This window comes from Epinephelus fuscoguttatus, linkage group LG21 (genome assembly GCF_011397635.1).
Source record: "Epinephelus fuscoguttatus linkage group LG21, E.fuscoguttatus.final_Chr_v1".
Lineage (NCBI taxonomy): Eukaryota > Metazoa > Chordata > Actinopteri > Perciformes > Serranidae > Epinephelus > Epinephelus fuscoguttatus.
The window spans coordinates 23,055,174-23,070,314 of NC_064772.1; the positions used below are offsets into that span (position 1 = coordinate 23,055,174).

At 41.6% G+C, this 15,141-nt stretch overlaps 1 protein-coding gene across 1 annotated transcript in view; it reads right to left on the reverse strand.

Moving 5' to 3' along the window:
* The window catches only part of pola1 (polymerase (DNA directed), alpha 1), an 83,570-nt gene that overhangs the window by 36,587 nt on the left and 31,842 nt on the right, over positions 1 to 15,141 (reverse strand). Inside the window, exons 27-34 of the mRNA XM_049565098.1 lie at positions 13,819 to 13,851; positions 12,695 to 12,787; positions 12,384 to 12,589; positions 12,132 to 12,264; positions 10,884 to 11,015; positions 10,476 to 10,650; positions 9,687 to 9,868; positions 774 to 905 (exon numbers count right to left, since the gene is read on the reverse strand). Coding sequence (XP_049421055.1) covers positions 774 to 905; positions 9,687 to 9,868; positions 10,476 to 10,650; positions 10,884 to 11,015; positions 12,132 to 12,264; positions 12,384 to 12,589; positions 12,695 to 12,787; positions 13,819 to 13,851 — 1,086 coding nt within the window. The remainder of the gene's footprint in view (positions 1 to 773; positions 906 to 9,686; positions 9,869 to 10,475; positions 10,651 to 10,883; positions 11,016 to 12,131; positions 12,265 to 12,383; positions 12,590 to 12,694; positions 12,788 to 13,818; positions 13,852 to 15,141) is intronic.

The following is a 15,141-nucleotide window of genomic DNA, read 5'->3' on the forward strand; positions in this document are numbered from 1 at the left end:
AATTTCACCTTATCATCTTAAAAAACTGGCAAGGAGTGCATGTTAAACTTGATATTCAAAGTAAGAATGGCCATTTAAGTATTTTCATGGATCATGCTCCTTCAAATCTCTCTGGTGCTCTTTTCATTTCGCTAGCATAATGTGCTCTTTGGTTGAAAATGTCAGCACAGTGCCCTGCTGAGGTTTCCTTCATCTCTTGTCCAACATCTTTTTGATGGCTCTCTTACCATTACTGCATCTGTTGAATCCCACATTGTGCTAAATACAGTCTAACCCTTTCATGAACACTTAGTGGAAGGTCAATTTTCACAAGTGTTGACCATTTTATTAGATACAGCTCAACCTGAACTTACTGAAGCATTAATTTAGTATCTTTAGTAATGTGTTGATAGACAGCAGAGCATAAAGCTTAAATGTAGCATTTGTAGACCAAAGATTTTCATATAGTGTAATATTTTGATCACAGAAAGCACATGATCTGAAGATTTGTGCACTGATGAACTAACTGCAAGTTGCTTTGGAGAAAAGGATTTAAAAAAGGAAGAAAAAACATCTGGACAGCTGTGCTAGCCTCACAAGTTGCAGCATTAAACTCTGAATGAAAACTAAATGAAGTCCATTTGTGGCCCTGCAGGTGGTGAAGAAGAAGACATGAGTGTTTGTGTGCTTGTGTTTTTGAGTGTGTGTAAAGCAGTTTGATAGGAGGAATCTGTAGTATTCATCAAAACCTCAGTCACACTCACAAACTGGCAGACAAACACAGAAATACTCACAGAATAGTATTTCTTGATATGTCGACGGATGTCAAGTAGTAGTTTGTTGCTGATGTTGACCTGGTAGTCGATGGGGCGGCTCCCACAGGGGATGTGACAGCATCGCAACAAGCTGGGCTCCAACTTTGATCCCTGAAGAAGAGAAACAGATTAATTCATAAACAGACAATATCAGCTGAAGCTATCAAGCAAATGTCTTCAGTTTTGTTCAAAATACCTGAATAAAAACAGGTGACATTATTGTTGACTATAATCCATTCTGATAGTACACACAAATACTGTAGATGGTTTAAGACCTCTGCTCATAAACACCGTTAACAATGATGATTGTTAGGAAAGCCTGAGCTCCAAAGCTGCATTCATGTGCAGCTGAATCATCTTGAAAAGAGAAAAATGACCTCACTTCTGGAAGACTTGTGAGTTCAGTGAGTTAACCACCATAAAACAACTGAGGAGACACTGAGCTGTTTTTCTTTACGAGACAAAAGTAAGGATCTTTGAAAACCCACAGCCCCCACACCGAAACTGCATTAGCGGGAGCTGTGTCCCACCATCTCTGTACATTTCCTACACCTACGATCTAAGATCACACCCACTTCACGCCATGATTGGTCAGCTGTTTGTAAGTAAGGTGTTTTCACTCCTGATACCAGTACTTCTTCCAATTTTTTCCAGATAAATCAACAGGTGCAACACTATATATGCCTTTCAGGGGAGACTGTGTAAAAATGTACTCCATTATCCCCATTTCTATATGATATCATGTGTCCTCCCCCTCTTGTGATGGTCAGCTTTTTATCCCACCTTCAAGTGTGATTGTTTGGAACAACTATAAAAGATTTTGATTTCTGACAAGTTCTGGCAACACGTGCTACAAAACACTTAATTTCTAATGTAATTATGGATAAAGTAGCCTGTTCTAGTCCGATACACTGTACCACTATAAGATTAAGTGCCGGTATGCAGTACCAGGAAACAGGGACAGCAGCTGCCTGCAGAAAGTTAGAAAGATATTCTGATTAAAACTTTCTTGGATGAATAACTCATAGGAGCAGCATTGTTAAAATACAAAAAGACACCTCATTCCAACTGTAGTCAGGCAGACATCGAGCTACAACCATATCTTCATCAAAATGAGGCGTCCTCCAAACTGGACGATAAAGTTGCTCTCTATGTGCAACTGGCTGTGAGATGAGGGTGCAGGGACCGTCAACAAAGTGCAACACTGACAAGAGATACTACAAAAAGATGCAATGGCTACCTTTTACAGTGTAGCTTAGCGTCCCAAAAATCACTTCACACATCAAAGGTCTCCTGTTGTTTATACTACCATACTTGGTTCAGAAAAATTTGCTTCTGCATAATTTTGGGGAATTTTCATTGGAAAAAATATGTCATAACTTGACTGTTGTACAGTGTAGTGTCTCCAAATCTTCAAATATCACTCTAAATATTCTTTTTTAATGTGCCTGATGTTCTGAAATTTCAAAGATGAGACTTGTAAGCTCTTCAACAGCATGCCTCAAAGTCTGCTTGCTGGGCCTGAAGTTATAATTTTAAGTAACTGTTGAGTGCCTATGGACACTGGGTTGCTTATCTACTATGAGACTAAGGCCTCAAATACACAGAAAGCGTTTTGCAGGTTACAAAATGTGAGGTGCAAAACAAACAAAAACGATGTGCTGCGCCTTTTTATTGTTGCCAGGCAACCACAGACTCACCTCCTTATTATAACCTTCCTGTGTAATCAATCTATTGTTTATTCATCTATTTTAGTTATATGATAGTAATTAGTATCTAGTTAATAAAATGTTCAGGCAGAGGGTCCTTGCTGTAGTTCTGATTGAGGGTGAGAGGCAGTCAGCAAATAGTTTGTTGGGCACAGGGAAACAGAGATCTACGTGGGTACATGAGACCCTAAAAAAGATGGTGGATCATGGGGAGTACCATCAGTTGGTCCAGGAGCTTCTCCTCAATGATGGCTGTTTCCAGGCATATTTTAGGATGAAGGAAGGGGCAGTTTGACAACCTGCTGTCTATTGTCGGGCCGTGAAGCTCTTGGTATCCAGCAACAACTACCATCAGTTTGTCCTCCATTGTTTACCGACTATAAACTTGTTGTCTCATCATCCAATTGTTGGAGATGATCTTGGGGTGCTTTTCTGCTCTGAGTTGAAGTTTTTTCAACCTAAGGAGTTCAGAGCACTCCAGCAAAAACGCCAGGCACCTACAGCGCAGAAACGCGAGATGCATCACAACACTAAAACCATGAGCAAAAAGTTTCATTCTCATTAAAAACCGCTGCTAAAATATTTCTTGTGTGATCGGGGCCAAATTCTTCTAAACTGGATGGAGCGTAGAGCAGCCTGCTTCACAAGGGACTCCTGGTTGAAGGAATACCTGGACTGACTGAACATGGAATGAGCAGCCAGCCTTTTTTTTTTAATTACTAACGCTTTGTACTGTTTTGTGTGTTCTGTCTTATTTCTATTCTTGTGCCTTCCCTATCTAACTTACCCTTGTTGAATGTGTGTTAAATCTATAAGAAAGACATAACAATAAAACTGTTAATAACGGAAAGGTCTGATGAAGAACGTGTAGCTCATACCTCACCTCTGTGGTAATATAATTAAATACTAATGGGAGCATAGCGCAGAATTTCTTCTACTTTCACCCAGGTTCCACTTGGCTCTAGCAGCACAGGTAATAGGATTTTATGTTCTGCAATTATGTGTCTTACTGAAATGCACCTTGGGAGTTGTAATTAACATCTGTGCAATTGAATTTTTATCAAAGAACTAGATATTTTCCAACACATTTGCTTATCTTCTGCCAATCCAAGCCATGAAAGCGCTCCATCTGTGAGTCATCTCAACCTGTCTATGGAGAAAATTAATGAGATTTTATCTCCGTGAATTGCACATGATTGAGTCTGTTGTTTTGAGTCTGTCGGTACAATGGCTATTAGGGAATAGCATTTACTACGCTCACACTGCAATAACTACAATCTGACTCCCACCAGATTTCATGAATAAATATAAATATATGTGTGCACAGGGGTTCATCAAAGCTAAGCAGTTACGTAACATAGCAACTTGGCCATTACCTTTAAACCTCCACAGAGAACATGTCATAAGCGTGGAAGGTGTGAGGGCTTTAAAGCACCCTGGGGCCAGGAAATTTTAACTTTATTATGGCCTGAAGAAAACAGGTCAACGTGACCTCAATACCCCTGAATTGTCCACTTGACAGCAAGGCTTATAGTTGAATGAATGCAATGAAAAAAGTAGCCACAGTACATAACAATTACACTAAATATAACAGCTTTAAACACTTGCTCCTTTAAACCTGAACTCCATTTAACTGTCGCGTTGACAGCAGCCAAAAAAAAAAAAAAAAAAAAAAAGGTTTCTGCAGAGAAGTCAAGACACACAAGTATGCATGTGACACCCCCCCCCCACCCAGCCACACACAAGTTTTTTGTTTGCCTACATCATTCCCTTTATGGAAAAAAAAAACACCAGATTTTCTGCCAGTGCAAGTCAATCAACTCATTTGACTCCCCTAATATGCAGCTACATTAACCCCCTCCATCTCCTCCTCCTCTTCCTCATGTGTTTTTTCTTTCCTGTCTGCTCTGGATGAAAGCAGCCTCCCTTCTCCTCCTCCGCTCCTACTCTTTTATCTCTCTTGTTTCATTCCAAACGTCATTTTGATAACAGGATTCTCCCTCCTGAACAAAGTTGTGTCTATGAAAATTATACAACGCTCACTTTTCAGTTAACTTACTGATGTGCGATTAAATGAAAACAGGAAACACCCAAAGTAGTTTCTGTCTTGTGTTTGAGTGAAACTTATGAGACAAGTTCAGATAAAGGATGGTGTCTTTTAACACTCATCACTCCTCCAAGTGCCATCTACAACCCAACAACTGTCATCATTACCACTGTGTGTCTGCACATTAACAGCTTCTTCTGCATACATGTAAAACAACTTGCACTCACAGTTTAACATGGATGCTTCACACACATCTTCCCCCCGACAGCACAGAAGATCTATACAATGAGCACAGTTTCAAGGTGAACACCCAAGATTAGTGTCACCATTTAATATCTGACCAAATGTAACCTCTTCTGTTCCTGATATACAACGTTGAATAATGGATAGAAAACAAGGAATATTCCGATCTGATCCCAAAGATTGGGATCAGGGCCGATCAAGGCATTTTCCAACTGTTCAGGATCAGCTACATTGAGCTAAATAGAGGATCCTATCCTTTGTTTAACATCACCTGTCGCACAGGTGTTTTTACTTGTGGAGCTTTCACCTAGAGACAAGCAGAGTGCAGCCATTTCCAGCTCTCCTGTTGTCTTTCTCTCCTCCACTTCGCCAGCTCCCATGTGCGTGTAAAAGCAGAAACTGAGCCCCGCCCATGGAAAAACACAACACACCATAACCAACAACAAAAATACAGTATGAGACTTATGTATTTTACCAAAATTATGAGCACTCTCATTTCAGCTCTGTGTGAACGTTTCCTGTGTTCATGGCACATGGCGTTTATCCACAGGCAGGAGAGAAACAGACAGCTGTGCCAAACCAACGATAACCACGCTCGCCACACCACTTTAAGGTGCAACAAAAGCCCCAGGAGCAACAAGTACATGAGAGTTTTATATTAATGTAGCCTAATACATGCAAAAGATGTCCAGATGACAAAAATTACTTGATGGGGCCACTCCTACAGAAAACATTACAGACCCTTTTAGGGCCGAAGTCACAATGATGTCATTTCATTAGCTGGAGGCACTCTCCACCACAGGCCTGTAGGCTACACAGGACTCTTAAAATGTCATCTTGTTGTGTTATTGGGAGCCAGAATAGAAGGAGTCGTGGCCCAAAACTTAAATTTTATCACACACCAGCCACCACTGCCTGTGAGCAAAAGCAAAGACTATGGTTAAATGTGATAAGACAAAAGGACTGGACGGAGGTGATCATCAAAAGTGTTCACATGTGCAGCGCACACTTCATATCAGGTTACGGAAAAAGTATTTACTGTTGTAGAAAACATTGTGTGTATTAAGGGTTATCATGTCCACCTAATCAGAAATTGGAGAGGTATTAAGAGGAATATTGGATTTCTCTGTGACACTAACCTTTTAGTGCATTAGCTAACGCTGGCTTTGACAGCAAAACAAACTGGAGGAAACGGTTGTCTGTTAGAAAATATGTCATCCTCCTTTGTAAGATTGGCATAGTAATAAACCACAAAGCTTCCTGTCAAATGATCCATCCACTGAGTGAGAGCATACAGGTCGGCCAGTCTGGTCCCATTGGTCAGTGTTTACTTGTTGAAGTAACGCTCATGGTGTCACTCCCGGATAGTGAGTGACCTGACATGGTGTGTTCATAAATTAAGTCTGACGCTCTATACTAAAATGAGAACTAAATTCTAATCAATTCATTCTTTAGTCCAAGTGTACTTTTGTACCAAATTTGAGGAAATCCCCTCAAGGCCTTCTTGAGATATTGCACTGACGGGAAGAATAAGACACAATGACCTTGACCTTTGACCATCAAGTTCTAATCAGTTCATCATGAGGTCCAAGTGGACGTTTGTGCCAAATCTATAAAAAATAAAATAAATCCCTCAAGGTTTTGCTGAGATTTTACGTTCACAAAAATGAAACAGATGAGGTCAAAGTGACCTTTACCTTTGACCACCGCAATCTATTCAGTTCATCACTGAGTCCAAGTGAGTGTTTGTGCCAAATTTGAAGATATTTCCTAAAGGTGTTCTTAAGATATGGCATTCACAAGAACGGGACAGATGGAAAACGCTGTCGCTGGCGCAGAGGCATAAAAACATTTACAATGTCAAGTGTCATCACTGACTTTTTTTCTTGTCCTTGTCTTTGTCTAATGCTAGATTAAAACTGAACTCAGGGAAATCCCTGCAGCTATCTCCAGATTTTTCTCCCTCCACACTTAATCTTTTCATCCTCCTCTACCCTGCTACCCCCCATCAAACAACTTTCCTCCTCTGTCTGTCCTCCATCATCCATCACCGCCTCCTCCTACCATCTCTGGCTCTGTGTCAGTGGTGGAGTCAAGGCCCATCTGTCCTCCCCTCTCACTGAGCTGTTAGACCATGTTCACCACCCTAATTAACTTACTGTCTTATCAGTTTCTCCGTGTGTGCGTGCATACCAGCTTCTGACGCATGCTGGAAAATTAACACCAGTAATCAAACGGATCCTGGATGTTCATTGTGAAGTTTGGAATTATTCCAACCAACATTTTAAGACCATATTCTGCTGTTAATCACCAAAACAGGAAGTTTCATTTCTCTTTGAATGTGCACAAGCATTTAATTAACTACAACTGAACGTTACAAAGGTTTTCTGGCATATTTCCGGTGCCAGTGTGTGTGCCCCTCAGTAAAACATAGCAGTGTAATTGCTAAAGTGTGCAATGATATCAACCTTTTATGGAGTGTGTGTAAAATACTCCTTTTTTAATTTAATGCAAGTTCTCTCTGCCAGCAGAGGAAAAAGGGTTGTCAGTTTTATTAGTGTGTTTCAGACAAGAAAAGGCTGTGTGCCCTGCTCCTCATTAGAAGCAGATAAAACACACACACACACATAGACACACGACCTTGGCCTGACAAATGGTAGGAGATCAGTGTGTGTGTGTGTGTGTGTGTGTGTGTGTGTGTGTGTGTGTGTGTGTTTGTGTGTGTCCATAGAGCAGCAGGGGTTAAGGAAAGGCTTTTCAAGTTGTGGAGTCCAAACTATGCCAATGAAAACAGAGTCCGTATTGGAGCCAGGCAGCTGTCTAAAAATACAGACAGAGACACAATATGGAGGATGACTAAAGCATGAATCCTTCACAGGAAGTCGGACTGAAATGCCTTCGGAAAAAGCATTCTTCCCCTCTCAGACTCTTTATCTGTGTCTCTACTTATTAATCCATTCAAACACACCATCTGTGATAAAAGCAGTCTTTTCACTTTAGTCTTTCTCAGTATCTTCGTGAGGTTCTCTGTGCGGTTTTGTGTGCTGCACATAGAAACACGACTCCACAATTGATTGTTCTGCTGCAGCCTAAGTGACCTGGTTTTAATATACATGTTGCCATTTTATAAGGTACACCTAACTAAAACTAATGCAGTCTAATAGACCCTTTTACTGTTGGTAAACAGTATGACATTTTCTGGTGGACAGGGCTTAGCTGGAGGCAGCCCTAGCTAGCAAGTTCTGGTGGCTTGTTTAAGACAATGGAGGAAGATGAATTTACGAACTGGGCCGTTCGTGAATTCTGCACAGGCGAGCATTTTTTATGATCGCCTCCGTCCAGTCCTTTCATCTTATCACATGTAACCACAGTTGTCTTTGTTTTTGTTGACGGGCAGTGGTGGCTGGTATGTGATAAAGTTTATGTTTTGAGCCATGACTCCTTCTATTCTGGCTCCCAATAACACAACAAGATGACATTTTAAGACTCCTATGTAGTCTACAGCCCTGTGGTGGAGTCGGGTTTGCGTCCAACTAACAAACTGATGTCACTGTGACGCCGGAACTAAAAGGGTCTGTACAACAGTCCTGCTATAAACCCTCCCTTCATAAACGTTAAAATGTTCAGGATCAGATTCTACAGAGGTGTTGACTCAACTGCATGGCCATTTTGAAGACTGTAGGTTGTGTTGATGTTGAATTGTACCGTCTTATACTGACAGATGTTTTTACTTTTTTGTCCATCCAATGAATATCAGTGAGGGTAGGCTAAATAACAGAACCCCCCATGCAATGATTTTAGCTTGATGTAACTGGTGACCTGGCAACTGAATGTATTTCAACTGCAGCCTTTCTCAGATAGAAAATCATATTAAGCCGTCTTGGCAACATTTCCTCCGGGATGTTGTAAACTCATGTTAGGTTCCGTATATTTTTCGTTCCTCTTGGAGAAAATTGTTTGTAGAGACTAATATTTAAATATCGCTCTCTAACTGCAAATAATATGCCCAAGCACTCGTATTGGTTTTTCGGTAAATGGCCACAATTACTGGTTAAGTGTTATCAAAAAAATCACAATGGATAAGCTACAACTGAGGAATTAACAATGCATTGACATATTTTTATGGAAGTATATTGCAATCACTACAGGAAAAATATCTTAATTAATCTCATTAAATTAGAAACACAAGAAGTTTTCTTTCTGTGAGAACTTTCTGTGATAATTCGCTTGGTAATTCAAACGTATGCAAATTATCTATTTTGCTTATAAAAAGTAATGAAAAAGGAAATGTTAGACTTTCCCCGGTTTTGTCTATAGCTGTAGAAAAAAAAACATGTAAAGTCCAGTTCAGACCAAAGATTCAAAATGCAATGAGTTGAAACATGCAACTACTTGCAATGCGGCGCTGTACAAGGTTCGAAAAATCTGCAGATTCACACCAATGCAACTAGATGAGATGGTGTATCATCTGTATGCAACAGTTCTCTGCACTTGCAGCAGCAGCGACCCACCGTCCGACTGTGGCACACCATGAGGACGTAAACAGAGGGCTTGAAAGGGACGGAGCACCTGCCGCAGCAAGTGAACCTGCTGTCTAAGTTAATCTGGACTCGGCTAGCAGACTTCACTACAAGCTGGCTGTTGAAACAGGTGACGTGCTTTCCACTCTAAAACCAGTTGCTGGTGATTTGACCAGCTGAGCTGCAGATGACATCATCAGCCGACAGCCGAGCTCAGACAGCCAGTTCACACTGCTGCAACTTTTCTCTGCAACGTTCTAAAACCACGTCTTGTCGCAAATCTTTGGTCTGAACCGGGCTTAAAAACACAGCACATGATTAATAAAAGACTTCTTTGATAGCTAACACTGTGTGTGTGTAGACTTCTACTCACAGCTCCTTCAAAGACGCTGTCGTAGATGTTGTCAGTGCCACACTGGGGGCAGGTGAAGGTGAACCTCTCGCAGTCTTTGTAGCGCTCCTCATCAGTCAGCTGGACCGGAGCTCCCAGCGTGCCATCGGCCTCTTCCTCCCTCTGGTACTGCTGGTGAGCCCGGAACTGACTCGGGTCCAGACCTGGTACGGACACAAAACAATTCTAGCTTTCACCACAGATTATTTTATCCTGTCACATATCTTTCTTTTACATGAATCTACAATAATTAAAACAAATGTTTACACAGAAACGAGACATAGCAGGTAAATAACTTTGTAAATTCCCCTCGAAACATTTTAATTTTATGACTATTAGACAACAATGAAACATCTATTTTGTACTTTTAATAGGCTGTTGTGATAGTAGGTGTGACAACTTTTCTATGTTTGGCTGCCTCAGCTGTCAACAGACTATAAAACAGGAATTATGACCAACACTAACACATACATAAAGAGAGATTAGTACTATCACTCAAAGTAAGCTGTGCCCCACAAATACCTCATGGCCAGTGTTTATTTATAAAACAGTGACTGCAAATGAGTCATTTAATTACTGTAAGACCTCCTATTCAAGTTGAAGTCAACAACACCAATTAAAAACATTTCCCCATTTTAATTAATTTCATCGAACATTTGACTTTTTTAAATCTGTAATCGCTCATATTTTGAGCTCAAAAGGAAACCTGAAATTCCTCAATAAACCCACCCACTCTCATAAAACTAAAGTCTTCTCCAGTCATTAACTTACCCAGCCATGTGGCGATGAGCACGCCATCAATGCCTTCGATGGGGTCACAGATGCGAGACACCACAGGGTGGACCTGCTGGGCGAGGTAGTACTGAGTGTCTAGACTGAGACCCTCCTGCTTCTGGAGCTGCTCCAGAGCATAGGCTCTCTGACTAGCTGCCAGTGTGGAGCCGTCCTGGGGGAGAAAGAAAAGACACGCAGTGGTGTGAGTGGTAGCTTGTACTTTAAACTATAGTGTACACAACAAATCTATCTTTAGATATTCCTACATTGGTAAATATGTCGATGATGTTCAGCACATTCTGGGATTTTAATGATTAGGTGTTGAAATGTAATTATAAAAACCTTAAAATGAAGAGTGGACCAGTGTCTCAAGAGATCATATTCATGTTTCTGTCCTACACACACCTTGCAGATGATGTAAGAGACTGTATCTCCAGCTTTAACCCGGCGACCACCCTGGGAGTTGATCCACAGAGCCACATGGACGTGAGGGAGGCTCTTCTTGTCTGGATAGTCCTGAGGATCTTTAGTCAGAGCCTGGAGGACAAAACATGACAGTGGCAATTAACAGACAGGTAATAACAAATACATTAGAATAGAAAACACATCCAACATTTCCAGAGCCTCACATGGGGTGTGCTAGTTTGTCTCAATACGTTTCCCTACATGTGACTTGCTGGTTGCCAAGAGGACGCACACAACCCAGCTTACTTAAAGGTAATACTTTTTTACTTTACTCCTCTTCATCTCCTATGGGACGCAAGGCTTCAATAAGCTCTTTCCATTGCATTTGATTTTTGCATCCCTCCCCATGACAGGTTCATCTTTTCCAGCTCCAGTGTCACAGTTCTGCACCAGATGGTTTTGGGCCTTCTTTTGCCTGATGGTGTCCATCTTAAGGCAACTCTCATGATCCGGCCCAGTTCCATTCTTAGCACATGGCCTAGCCATCTCAGACATCTGTGTAAGATTTCCTCTGTGATGGTGCGGCTACCTGTTTTCCTAACCTACAGGTACTCTGCAAGTGACACACAAAAAAGGTGATTCATAGGTGGTATTTTGTCCTCGTTTTATTCCCAGGTGCGGTTCCCAGTGAAACAAAGAGTGGGGGGAGCAGGTGATGATGATAGAAGTATATTAAAATGAAATGATAATAATAATAATTTAATTTAATGTTTTAATCCTCTGACTGCTGATTTTGTGTGTTGGCTCTGTTTTCTGCACCACCTGGAATATGAGAGCCGCTTCAATCAGGTGTGTCACTTACAGGCACGTTAACTGTGGAGATGTGCTGCTCAGTATTGTGAAAATAAGCAAAAATGTATTTATTGAAATCATATTTCTTGAATTACTTTTGTTTTTAAATACATTATCTAAGTTTCAAAAGTATGCAATGTCCCAAAATGATCACTTTAAACGTCCTGCCTTATAAAATCCCGACCTCACCTGTGCACTATTATTAGCTGAGGGCTACACACCTAGAAATGTCCTGAACACAGCAAAATAATAGGAAAATAAAAAAATACCGCAGAGGGCTTGGTCTCTGCAGATAAGTGCATCGCTATAATTTTTAAGGGAAAATCATGGCTAGTACACCACTAAGGCTTTCCCATTTAGGTGTGAAAACCTACATACATACAGCCATGTCCTCACCTTGTGTATCTCATACTGGTTGAGCGATATGGTTCCAGCTGCTACTTTCTCTCCCAGCTCCACCAGGTGTTTCTGGATGTTTTCCACTATGACATCACGACTCTGGTCCGACAAAATTTGACCGATCACATAGCTGAAGGAACAGAGGAGAGGAACACACTTTATCATGCGTAACAAATAGACACATTTTAAGTGCTTTTCAATGTCCGATATGTAGCTTTCGGTCACGACGGTTTGGTTCATCTAACGTACTTGCCACATTCCTTGGCCAGGTCACACCAATCTCTGCGCACAATGTCCAAGCCTTTGAGCTCCTGCTTGACGCTGTATCTTCCTTCGCCGTGGTTCTCAACCACCAAGGCAGCATATTTCTTCTTCTTCAGCAGTAAGAGCGACTTAAACACCCCATCGATGTCGATCTCCAGCAGTTTGTAGAGCTTATTTACTTCAGCCTTCACCTGGGAGTGACAAACACATGTTCAGTGAAAATGTCAAATATAGAAACAACTGACAAAAAGGAACATACGATGTCTACTGCTGGGGGAACAAGTGGAGAAACACACCTTATTGCCAAGCTTAAAGACTTCCTCCAGTGACTTGCTGTTGGTGTTGATCATAATGGAGTCAGTGTCTCCGTAGATGACTTCCAGATTCATCTGAGTCACACAAGAGGAAAATAACATAGGAAAAAAGGAAGTATGTAAGTTAGAAACAATATTTCATCTACAAACCTAACAGAATATACTATTTCTCACAACACTAACTGTACTTCTATCTAAATTTCTACTTAGAACTTTTTATTAATACCTAGAAGCTCATATATCGTTCCAAATCATGAGCTGCACTACTGGACTTCTTTCACACAGATATTTTCTCAATTCACTCAGTCTAAGGTATTTTAATGTCAACCCTCTAATCAGGCCCTCCAGGGTGTTGTGTTAGTTGTTGCTATCGCAGCAATTGACACAAATTCTCTGTACAACCTTGCAATTTTGTCCAATCACTGCAACTTTACAACAAATTTGACTCTTTGGAACATGTGAAATCTCTTTTCACTGTAGACCTACGCACAGTGTATTGAGTCGTTCAGCCAATCTCTTTCTCATGAGACTACTACTGCCAGAGTGTAAACTTCTTGCCGTTATCTGTGTCACCTACACAGTGACACAGCTAACATTACCCAACAGCTGTTAACTTGTTTAACCACAGAGCTGAGCCATTTCGGTGTCGGTGTGACATTGTTGGGACTGTTTAACAGCTCTGTGTTGGATGTTAGCAGCTGTTAGCTCGTGCTAACCAGGCAGAGACAGCAGTAGGAGAGCAGCTCATGGAGAGCGTTCTACAGGACTGCGTCAAATTGTAGCAACAGCTGATCGTGACAGCATGCATCGCAATTTTTTAGGAAAGCTGCTGTGAAATCAGGTGTTTCAGCCACATGAATCCCAGAAAAAGCCTGCAAAATCCTCAAGGGACTGACTAATATGTCTTATCCCTTAGCCTGCCTCTGTGCTGCTGTAACATGTAAATCTTACATGTTATTATGTATTTAAAGAAACTGTTATCATTACATTCAGTGCTACTGAGGTGAATGTGATAATTTATCCTGATACAGATCTTAAGTCATATCTTTCAGAGTTTTCTACATTATCATTGACTAGATTTGTATATTAGCTTGTTAATAACTCACCTTCTGAACCATGTCTTTGGTGTGCATGAGAATCTGCAGGAGAGAGCAGACACGACAGTATGAATGGAGACTGATACACGCAACAAAAAAGCGCTACTACACACACAACATTTCAACACAGTAAACAAACAAATCACTCAGGAACAAACAATGATTAAATATGAAGTTTCTCTGTTATTTATTCTGCGTGCGTGTGTGTGTGGCGCGTGTGTGTTTGTGTGTGCATTTGTGTGGACACTGGAGCGGAGCAGGTGACTTGCTTTTAAATGGGGGATAATTGGCTAAGAGGGCAATTATGAGAGCGTGCTGTGACAGGCGTCTTTTCAACCCACACACATCCCAGCCGCGCAACACACACTCAAACACACACGCACACCTTAATGACTTGTAATGGCCTTTATCACCCGCAGAGTGAGTGACGGACAAATAAGAGAATTCTGTTAACGCAGGTTGTCCGCTCTCTGTGTGTGTGTGTGTGTGTGTGTGTGTGTGTCTGTGTGTGTATGTGTGTGCATGTGTGTGTGTAAGAGGGAGAGATCTGAGCAGCGGAGGGATCCCAACAGGTGGGGGCCCAGAGGAGGGGAGGGCCGGGTGGGGGCTCTGGGTGGCTAATCTGGGGGGGTCGTAGGGATGGAACGCAGTGTGACCTGTCACCAGCAATCTGCTCCTCAATCAACCACGGCCGCATATATACACACCCCGACTCACACTGTGCTCCGTGTGGGGACAAGGACGTGGCTATTTCAGAGTGTGAGGAAGGGGCGGGGTCGGGCCGCGGCAGGACCGGGGGGGTGTTCCACTCCCTGAAACCAGAGTGGGACTTAAGCATGCTTTATGGGCTGCTACATACCACTGTACGGCGGGGGGAGTTTGAGTCATTCACAGAACAGCCTCCTCCATTAGGGACTGCAGTCAAGGTCAAGGTCTCACCACAAACACACACATTCACAATCACTCTCTCTCTCACACACACACACACACACACACACACACACACACACACACACACAAATCTTGGCCCAGGCGTATAGGCACTAAATTGTGCTGCTGAGCTTTAATGCAGACAAAACGACCCGCCTGTCTCCCGCTAGTTTATGTGATGAAGAAGGGAAGAGGAAGATGAAGATGAATAAAGTCTTAGAGCAGGCGTCAAACTGTGTGTACAGGTGGATAAATCTTCAGAGCAAAATTATGATTTCTGAGACATTTTCAATACCTGTAAAAGCAAAACATTATGCATTGTTTGTGGCATAAAAGTCTTCAAGTCATGAATGAAAATGCTTTTTTTCTCCTGAGTTAAAATGTGACTCAGAGGTGCATTTA